At 43.0% G+C, this 10,899-nt stretch overlaps 1 protein-coding gene across 3 annotated transcripts in view; it reads left to right on the forward strand.

The window, feature by feature from the left end:
* Positions 1–4,309: 4,309 nt before the first annotated feature.
* Positions 4,310–10,899, forward strand: part of DCLK1 (doublecortin like kinase 1) — a 289,474-nt gene continuing 282,884 nt past the window's right edge. For 2 of the 3 annotated variants that reach the window (XM_018554338.1, XM_018554354.1), the window contains exon 1: positions 5,150–5,182. In XM_018554338.1, coding sequence (XP_018409840.1) covers positions 5,178–5,182 — 5 coding nt within the window. In that variant the 5' untranslated portion in view covers positions 5,150–5,177. Of the gene's footprint in view, positions 4,572–5,149; positions 5,183–10,899 lie in introns of those variants that run through there. The other variant, XM_018554346.1, reaches the window with a different exon arrangement.

Here is a 10,899-nt window from a genome sequence, read left to right on the forward strand (position 1 = left end):
ACTGTCACCAGCACACCAGTATTCAGTGAAATAAGTACAATTCCGTTTATTGGACTTTATTGGTCCATTTGAATGGCATGTTGCCATCCGTGGTCACTGCAAGCACCCACCTGTTTATCAGGTTACTTCTATCCGGTAAGGAGTGCAGCAAGATATCTTCATTGCAGGAGTTACATGGTCCCAGCACCCGCCTACATTTCCAGCAATCTCCTAGCAATTTCTTTTTCATTTCTAACTACATTTTTTGCTGTAAGGAAGTGGCTGCAGGAGATCAGCCGTGCTGAAATGCAACAAAGGATAAAAAAGGTAAAAAAAACATATTGTGTAGTGCCCCCTGGCCCCCAGAGGCCTGAGGTGGACCTCCAAAGGTTAGGGAGGGCTGACATTTCACTCTCGGAGCAGATCCTTAGCCACTGAAGGGAGATGTGATCAAGTCAGTCACTTTAACTGCCTTTTCAAATGCTTTATTGTGGAACCTCAACTGGGAGAGAGAGTGTAGGGCTTAGGACATCCATGGCAAAAATAGAACAGACTCCAGACTCACCAATTCCCTTTCATTCTTCCACAGTGCAGTATCAATAGGAGAACAGACTGACACTGGGCAATAGAGCAACTGCTGAACAAGGATAGGCATGAGCTCTTCTATAGGAGAGTCACCAGACTTGCTTCTGAGGTCCATACTAGTAACAGGCACCTCTAGTAGCCATCCAGCTTCTCTGGTCCTCTTCGTCAATCAGTTTCTGACCCCTCCAGGGTCCACATGTGTGGCCTCCTCCAGGCTTGAGGCCTAGTCAGCATTTCTATCTTTGCGCATCCCACCCCCAGGCTAAGCCCAGGCACAGGCTGGAACTGAGCAAATGGCAAATCCCCTGAGTATATATGCACTGCCCCAGCATGCACCACTGGTCATGAAACCCCCAGTGATTGGCTGGTGAGCCATAGACACTCAAGATTGTCTCTCATTAGTTGCCCCACACTGCAGCAGGGTCACACTCCACTCAGGCAGGTACAATCAATAGCAGGAAATTAACCTGATAATAGCCAACTATAGATTATCTAGACTAATTACAGCTCTAGCAATGCTAAATTTCTAGTAGCCACTCCACAGAAGGTGGTAGGGGCTACGCTTGTATTAAAAAACAAAACAGAAACATGTTTCAGATACGCATTGCTTGAGCAAACTAAATGTCATTAGGGTTTAAGTCTACATGGAGTATAAGCAACTGTCAGGCATTTTGTAGTTTGTATCACACTCAAAAACTGGAAGGCAGCATAATGTCAGGCTGGGGACCACGTGGCATCTGTCAGACTTCAGATGACCTCTAGCCACTAATTAACAAGCTTTGGGGTCAGTCTCAGACAGTAAAGTAAAGGAACATCAAGGTATACAGTTAAATAACTTTAGCTGTATAACTAACAGTAGTTTTAGAATAATAGTAATCTGTTAGAAATCACCATTTTACACATCACTGAGCAATGGTTAAGACAGACTGCCATGGGGCCCTGCGGAGAGGAAGAGTGCGGGTCCCCTTTGATGCTCACCATTGTAACTCCACATATATAACATTTCTCCTTCTCATGGTGCTCCTGGTGAGCATCTATCTTAGTCAAGAATGTACAGAACACCTACAGATGTCCATTTTCTGTCTGTTCCCTGCCTCATCTCACCTTTCACTAAACCACTGTGCCCAGTTGTGCCATCACTGCTGTGCCATCACACCATGTAACATTACAAGTAATACAGGTTTCATTACAATATTCCAGCTATATAGAGAACAGTTACATATATCTTTCTTCCTATGGCATTATCATTCTTTTAGAGTCTACATTCACTTTGACTCTTTTTTTTTTTTTTTAATGGCACCCATATCTGCAATTTCCTCTGCAGTATCCGTAGTAATGATAGTTGCTGTTTAACATTTACATTTTTTTATGAATTCATATTTCTAGAACCCTTTTCTCCTTGGGGACTCAAAGCACTTTATCTGCTGTTGGGGCAGCCATTTTGGCTACACTCAGTAGAATATCATACTAGGATCAATTAACTTACAAGCATGTCTTTGGAGTGTGAGAGGAACCCACAAAAGCACAGGGAGAACATGCAGATAGTGTTCTGTCCGAGACTTAAACCGAAGACCCCAGTGCTCTCATTGTTTAGGATAAGACTGCAAAGTGAACAGGGCACAGGACAATATGTGGCTGCAGGCAGGATCAACTGGTGTTTTTTGCATAAACATATTGTATGTTTATAGTCAATGGTATATTTAACAGACCAAAGGAGAGCAAATAAGTTCATTGTTAGGGATTACATATATTTTAACCATGCCATGCTCCACACCTGGGCATTTTACAGCCCATGGGCCATATCTGGCCCTCTACCTGTCCCTGTCCAGCCCACGGTCCAGACACGGACCGATCACTGACCTGCGCTTGGTTATGACTGGCTGACGCACCAGCCTCCAAGGTCAGTGTATCCACTACAAGCCATAGCCCAGTGAAGGTCGGTGAGCTGTCCTTGTCTGAACAGCAGTCCTCTTCAGTCGTTATGATGTCAGATGTCAATGATTCTGCAAAAGAGTGAAGATCTGCGACACGGGCAGTGGAACAGGTCATTATTAAAACTCATCTTTTACAAGGATAATTTTTTTAAATTGTTTATCAGTGAAGACAGGGTCTCTTTAAGTTAATAAGTGGCGTGTGTTGCATTTATATACTGTATATCATTTTAAAGGGAAAGTGACATTTTCCTTTAAGCCTAAAAGGTCCTCCTCCAGAGGTTGTCATGGATTCAGTGAGCAAGGACAGATTGCTCTCCCACCTACAATGACTACTAATCTAAGGGAGCAATTTTCCACTGACATTCAATGTAGGGGGGTATTTCTCCACTGACCACCCATGTAAAGGGGGCATTTCTCCACTGACCAACAATGTAAAGGGGATATTTTTCCACTGACCAACAATGTAAAGGGGGCATTTCTCCACTGACGACTAATGTAAAGGGGTGTTTCTCCACTGACCAACAATGTAAAGGGGGCATTTTTCCACTGACCAACAATGTAAAGGGGGCATTTCTCCACTGACCAACAATGTAAAGGGGGCATTCCTCCATTGACGACTAATGTAAAGGGGTGTTTCTCCACTGACCAACAATGTAAAGGGGGCATTTCCCACTGACCAACAATGTAAAGGGAACATTTCTCCACTGACCAACAATGTAAAGGGACATTTCTCCACTGACCAACAATGTAAAGGGACATTTCGCCACTAACCAACCATGTAAAGGGGAATTTCTACACTGCCACATTGTAAAGGTGAATTTCTCCAATTGGCCACCAATGCAAAGGGGCATGTATTCACTGACCACTGATGTAAAGGGGTATTTCTCCACTAACCCTCAATGTAAAGCAGCATTTCTCCACTGACTACCAAATGTAAGGGGGTATTTATCCATTCACCACCAATTTAAAGGGGGTATTTCTCCACTGACCTCTAATGTAAAGGGTTATGTAGAGGCACTGCATTTTCTCACTTCACAGAGGACACTGCATCTTCACAGTCTGTGCTAATTTTCTAGCCAATATTATGCATTTATTTTCATGTTTAATAATATTGACGTATAGAGCAGGGGAGTGTTGTAAAATATTGGTTCGGCATGTCAAATATTTTGGGTATGCCATATATTATTATTATTATTATTGTCATATTATTATTTTACAGGATTTATATGGCACCAACAGTTTGAGCAGCACTTTACTAAATAAATGGAGACAGTACAGTTACAATTCATTTCAATACAAAAGGGGTAAGGAAGGCTCTGCCCGTAAGAGCTTACAATCTATTCTTTATTCTTTTACTTGTAACTTTTATCATGAAATGTAGATATAATACTTTTTAGCAGGGGTTACCAGAGACTACAAAACAATTTCTCCTCCGAACCATCTTGTCTTGAATTGTATTGTCACTGTACTTTCTTCCTTTTATATTGTAAAGCACTGCACAGCTTTATAATAATAATAATTCCAGGTTTCCTAGAGGAATAAAAAAGGTTGAGAAAGCTGATCTAAATGACACAAAGCAGTACATAAAAAAACTTTATGCACAGTGTGATTTATAAGGAGGAAAGACACATGCTTCCAGATGTCACCTGTCATCCCCATGCACACAGTCTAGCTGCAATGTTGAGCTTTCATCCCCCCCTGGGCCCATCTAAAGGCAGAGCAGCCCCCCAGCAACACATATGTAATGCAGGAGGGATCTGATAGGGAAGGGTGGGCTGGCTCAGTCTCTGTACAGGGTGGATGGTGCTGGTGTGAGGAGGAGAGCAGCATCTCAATGAGGGCCGGGCTAATGCAAATCACTGCAATAGCAGCAGAAGGAAAGCAGCTGCAGCCTAGACTCAGCAGAACAGCAGCAGCTCATCCAGTCCAGGGAGATATACAACAAAGACACTCTGCACAATAGCATCCTGCACCACCAACACATTGACTGCCAGTCCCCCTTTCCATTTCCTCTGAAATCCAACCAAGAGCATACTGACAGGAGAGGGGCAACAGCAACAATAAGCAAATAAGGTAAGTTTGTGAAAGTGGCATGATGCCTGTCATCTGACTGCACAGGGAAGAATAGCAAGCTGGTGTGCACAGGAAGAATGTGAGAGCTGGTGATGATGATGATGCCCTGTGTGTGCCCTGCAGGGAGGGTAGAGGAGGTGGGCATTGCTGGTCTGGTTCATCTCATCACGTTTCAATGCATTGATATAGTCACTGAGCTGCGCTGCAATTCACACAGCCAAGATCTGCAAGGCTAACAATTATTTATTGCAGCTTCAAAGCATTCAGCAAGAGACCATTATTGTTTAATGATCACATGCAGACAGTGACTTGTCATAGATTCATATATATATACTGTATTATATCTATTGGATAAGGATCGCATGCAGACAGTTACTTGTTTTAAGTATATGTTGGATAATGATCACATGTATATACATATATAGTCAGAATAATGATCAGATGCAGACAGTGACTTGTCAGAATAAGGCTGTGTTCCTCAGTTCTAGAATATGATGGTCCAGCTGATGCAGGAGACACCATATCCTGCAAGCATCTCCCAGCACAGTGACAATGCATACAGGAGATTCTGTTCATTATGGACAGGCCCCCTTTGATGATCCCACTATGAGGTAATTGACCCTGATGGTTTCATGATGATGTATGTATGGAAATACAGGACACACAATAGTTTTTTTGACTGACAGTATTATATACACCCTTTAATTTTTTAGAGGGGGGGAGGTTAGAAAGGGAAGGGGTTCTATATTGCACAACTTGTGCACCCATGAAAAGCCCCCTTCCCATAGCCCATTGATGAATCCTCTGCACACATTTGCATTTGGGAAAAGAGCTTTAAATTCCAGAAGCCGCTTCCAGGAACCCAGGGGTTAAGAATGTGCCATGGCATAGCGGAATACTGATTAGACAAAGAAATACAGTTCTGACACTCAGTTCTGACAAAAAAAAAAAACCCTCTTCAAGTGGCATTCAATCATCAACTGCTGCTGGGCGCTCTTGAAGGGGGAATGAGATCACCATTTTATTACTCTGCATCTGATGTGTTAATGTGAGACTTGTGCATGAGCTGTATTGATTTGTAAAACATTGCTGCATCTAAAATGGCCCAGAGCAGAAAATCTTTATTTGGTGGATTGCAGCAGATCAGACGCTGGTGCAGAATACACAGTACCTGCACAAGTGATGGGCAGAAGGGAGTTGTCCTTCCTTTACACATAGGTTCATTTTTTCAGCACCTCGCCTGATGGACTGATTGACACCAGTGTGGGTAGACAGGACAGGGTACATATCTGTGCATTATGTGTTCATTATACAGCATTACTTTCACATCCTCCCCTTATAGCACTCTAGCAGCTCTGTGTTTGCCTTTGCATCCTCCCCTTATATCACTCCACCATCCCTGTGTCTGTATTATATCCTGCAACTGCATGATCAGCACATTGTATTGGGAAAGAATGGGAACAGGGCAGATGCTGCACCCTCCCCTATTGCATGCATTCTAATGTATTGTTAGCCTCACGCATTTACAAAAGACACTCACCAGGTTCTCTGACACTAAACTGTAATATATTCATGGAATCAGATATACTTGCTATACTCTGAAGCAGTTTTAGAATCCATTTTAGACTTTAAGAATCACTCCACTGAAATCTGTTATTTCATTGTGGAAATGGGCACTATTAAACGGATCCACCATATATTTTGGGGGCGCTGATGGAGTAAAATCTTGCCACCAGAAAAAAAATTGTAACTTAATGTTAGTATGGGTTGTAGCCTTAAACAAGCAATAGATGGACTTTAAGTGAGATGTAGCACTTCTGAGACTTGCTATATGTCAGCTGAAGCTTGCTGTGTTTTAAGTTGCTACCTGCATTCCACTTAAAGGAAACCTGTGCTAAGAGAAATATTGGGGCTGCCATTTCTAACCTTTTGAGAATGCTGGCTGATTTCTGGCCTGATTGAATAACAGGTTTGCAGCCTAGTACTGACGCAGACAGCATTGAAGCCATTCATCAATAAAACAATGGCAGCCTTTATTTTGCTTTTACCACAGGTTTCCCTTCAGGTGACCCTGTTGCAAGGGAACTGACAGTTTAATAGATGCATACTGCAAATGCTTTCTGGTGGGCAGCAACGCCAATCCTCACACTGCTTGAAAGCTATGGCTGGTTTGCAATCCAACACTTCCGGGTATGTAGGATAGCATGTCCTCTGTTGTGGGTTGTGGCACTTGGCCACTTGGTCCTTTGGTGACATAGGGGCCAGTGGGAGGTACCACAGCATACCCACTGGCCACTTGGTCCTTTGGTGACATAGGGGCCAGTGGGAGGTACCACAGCATACCCACTGGCCACTTGGTCCTTTGGTGACATAGGGGCCAGTGGGAGGTACCACAGCATACCCACTGGCCACTTGGTCCTTTGGTGACATAGGGGCCAGTGGGAGGTGCCACAACATACCCACTGGCCACTTGGTCCTTTGGTGAAATAGGGGACAGTGGGAGGTACCACAGCATACAGCAGGGTACCAGGAATTCAACATTCTCTGAAGTGTCAGATACCAGTGGTGGCCGCAGCTCGTAAGGTGGGTACAGACTGAAGCAGCCTCCCACTGGACAGGTAAGTAAAATAATCTACTTTTGAGGCTGCATCCATCTGACTGTAAGTTCCCTAGTAACAGGGTCACTTTAAAGCTGGCCATACTTAAGTGAGATTTGCTCAGTGGGTTGCTCTGTCTGCAGCCTTATGCCTGATATCCTTTAATCATAAAATCAAAAGAGCCAGATGAAAAAATCTTGGCCGAACGGTGACTGCAGCCAATCAGTTGCAGTCACTGCAGGAGATTCTCACAGTGGGTGGCTCCACTGGGTCAACAAAATCAGCAACAAGGGCCAGCTGTCAGAATACAATAGACGCAGCAGGACATTGACGCTCATGGAATTTAGGGGGGTGGATGAAGGAATCTGTTAGATTTTAGTCTATTGGTGTATGGCCAGCTTTAGATTTTGATGTATGTGTATGGCCAGCTTTAGACAGGAGCTTCACAAGCTAACATTGCCAGGGAGTACTGAGCCTTATTCTTCATACTGCTGCATAGATAAAAAGAGACAATTCCCTTGCTGTGATCTCAGATCAATTCTGACCGGACCACAGACCTTATAAATAATAGCATTGAATCTGTCATGAGCCTGAGAAATTCTCTAATAAGATACTACGTGTAGCTTTTCCATTGTTTATTCTACCAGCATACTGGTCAGGTGGCTGATGGATCGCTTCACCAACTGTTACATTTATATGTTACTCTTCCAGTAAAGTTGGATGTTACAAAAGTAACAAAAGTCTTTCTGTCAGTAGGACTCGTTCTTACCAACGTTGCACTGTATTATGAAAATATCCTGCAGACTGCAGTTCCCTATTTATATTCAAGACAGTTGAATGTCAGAATTGCACCTTGGTGTATTCCAAAGTGCATGGTAAATTCATGTCAGACCGCATACAATACTGCATATACAGGTGAAACTCGAATAATTAGAATATCGTGCAAAAGTAATTGCAGTAATTGCTGCAAAAGGGGCCCAAACCAAGTAATGAGTACATATGCATGCTTGTACTTTTCAGAGGTCCGATATTGTTCTATGTACAATCCTTGTTTTATTGATTGCATGTAATATTCTATTTTTTTGAGGTTGTGGATTTGGGGTTCTTGGGGTTTTCATGAGCTGTAAGCCATAATCATCACAATTATGACAAATCACGGCTTGAATTATCTTGCTTTGCATGTAATGAGTCTATCTCATATATTAGTTTCACCTTTTAAGTTGCATTAGTGAAATAAATGAACTTTGCATGATATTCTAATTATTCGAGTTTCACCTGTATATTCAATCACCCTTAGGCCCCTTTTACACGGTCCGATCAGGAGGGGATCCGTACACAGATCCCTTGCTGATCAGAATGGATGCTGCTGTTGTGACATCTGTCCAGTTTTTCCCTCCTCCAAAAATCTGAAATTACCGCACCCATGTTGGTCTATGGGCAATCAGATTACCCCTGATCCGGCACAATCAAGTCCGGCAAAACAGAACTCTGATCCATCTGTTTTTCTGGACCTGGCCGGAGTCTGGGGTAACCCGATGTAAATAGACGCCTGCGTCCGTTTAGATCTGGCTGCCAATTAACTAACATTGGGCTTCCAATCAGGCCCACCTGCAAAACTGACAGGCGTACCTGATCATAAAGAGTGTGTGATAGGGCTCTTTGTGACCAAGGAACCTGGCTTGAATTGACATCTTGGCTGCAGAGATGTTGCTGCTTAAAGTAGAACATTTAGTAATATTACAAGTCTGCATGCAATAATTCCTGACGCAATGGTGTAATAAAAAATAAAAGCTCCACCAGTTATCACTAAAATGCATTCCCTGAGTTCCTGTCCAGTGACTTTGCCTTGGTGAGAGTTGTCACCAGCCTCCTGCAGGTGCCTCTCCAGGTCCAGAACCTCTGACATTGCCTTGGTGTGTCCCCTGTCTGTGAAGACTCACTAAGTGAGTAGGCTGGTCGGACCGAGCACCAGAAACAACCTCATTTACGTAGTTTGCAGGGTGCCTTTAACCACTCCGATAGTTTTGCCGTGGAAGGGTTTAACGCTGTGGGACTCTCCCCAACTGATCAGACTTAAACATTGGAGCTTTATAGGAAATTACAAGAAAGGGTGAAAAAAGGGTTGATCTGTGTCAGGCATTTGTGAACACAGCCAAGAACTGAACAACCACCAGGATTTACATGACTGCGTCACTGTTGAGCCAACGTCCTAGACGAGAAAGAAGATGCTGACTCTGGATGATGGCTGAACCAAGTTAGCTCTGTCTTGGGGAGCAAGCCAGCTTTCTCAGGGGGAGTACTGTGATCTATGTGAGACGTAATAAATACCTGGAAGTGTTGCACATTACTTAGCAGGCATGAACTTGACAAAAAAAAAAAATACATCTGTTCCTAGGCGCACTGAGAGCCCATGTTATATAAATAAAGCACCAAGTAGTGTTTGGCAATGATTGTATGCTGTAGAAAACGTAGATTGTTTGGTCTGGCTGGCTCGGGCACAGAGCCGTTTGTTATATTTGACTCTAGTTGACTTTTTTGAATGGAAAGATTTCATGTTAATCAGAATACAGAGCTATCGGTAAATGTGTGTTCTTTATTGGAAATCAATGCCAGGGCTGATATACAAGTCTCAGTTTTAGCACTAAGCTGGAAATCTTGTCTTTCAGTGTCAGATATGGTGGAGGGGGAAGTTGTGGATTGCAGGTTCTTCTTATATTCTTTCTGAGCTGTGATGATTTCCAGAATGTCCTTCTGCAGCCATTGGGATCCATGGCCTTGTTTTTTTTACAGAACTTATCTTGTGTCATCAGATCAATTAGAATAATGGTCGGACATCTGGTCTTAAAAGAAGCGCTTGGTCGTACAGGACAAATTTCCGGTCTTACATTATGATCACCCTTATTCATCTTCCTTATTAAAAAGTCATAGAGGAAAGTAGAGTAGCCTTTAGCAACTAATCAGAATATGTTCTTTTAAAGCTAAACTGCGGGAACAAAAACTTTACCTATATTCCTCAATAGCCACAAAGGATATAAATCCACTTTGTGTGCAACAAATGTCTTTACAAACTCCCATATTACCAAATAAAAGTAGCAGTGACATCATCACTGTGCTGCACATAGCTTGGGCAGAGAGCAGAGCTGTGGGAGGGGCCCAGCAGACTGCCTGCAGAAAACAAGAGGAAGGGGGCGGAGACAAGACCAATCACCCTGCGCAAGGAAAGTGAGTAGCAGTGACTGGTCTTTATTACAGGAAGCTCCTGAACACTGGGTTTCTGTGATCTAGGATACACAAATCAAACCAATATTCAAGTAAGAATACACTCTTGACTATTTAGACAATAATTGCTCATCCCGGAGTTCAGCTTTAAGCTCACCACACATTTTACAATCTAACTACACAACCTCCTTTAGGTCTGCCAACAACTATGCAGTGCAGGGACCCTCCTGATACAAAGTGATTGGATATTTTAGGGAAGTCCTCATATCATATAGTTTTGGTAACTCTAAAGTTGAGTCAGTTTGTATTGTGGATTAACACAACATAGAAGTAGAGTCAAAGGGGGTTCTGTAGGGATCACTATATTCTTACCTGAAAATAAGGGTTGAGGTTGGCATTTGATGAGTCTTGTCTTATGGCCTATGAGTTATTATGGAGGTAAGCAGGGACAGCATGAGGCTAATTTGCTGTATGAAATGACATGTTCTTCAAACACCCGCTCCCCCCCCCCC

Source organism: Nanorana parkeri, unplaced genomic scaffold, assembly GCF_000935625.1.
Source record: "Nanorana parkeri isolate BGI_ZX_2015 unplaced genomic scaffold, ASM93562v1 scaffold8, whole genome shotgun sequence".
Classification (NCBI taxonomy): domain Eukaryota; kingdom Metazoa; phylum Chordata; class Amphibia; order Anura; family Dicroglossidae; genus Nanorana; species Nanorana parkeri.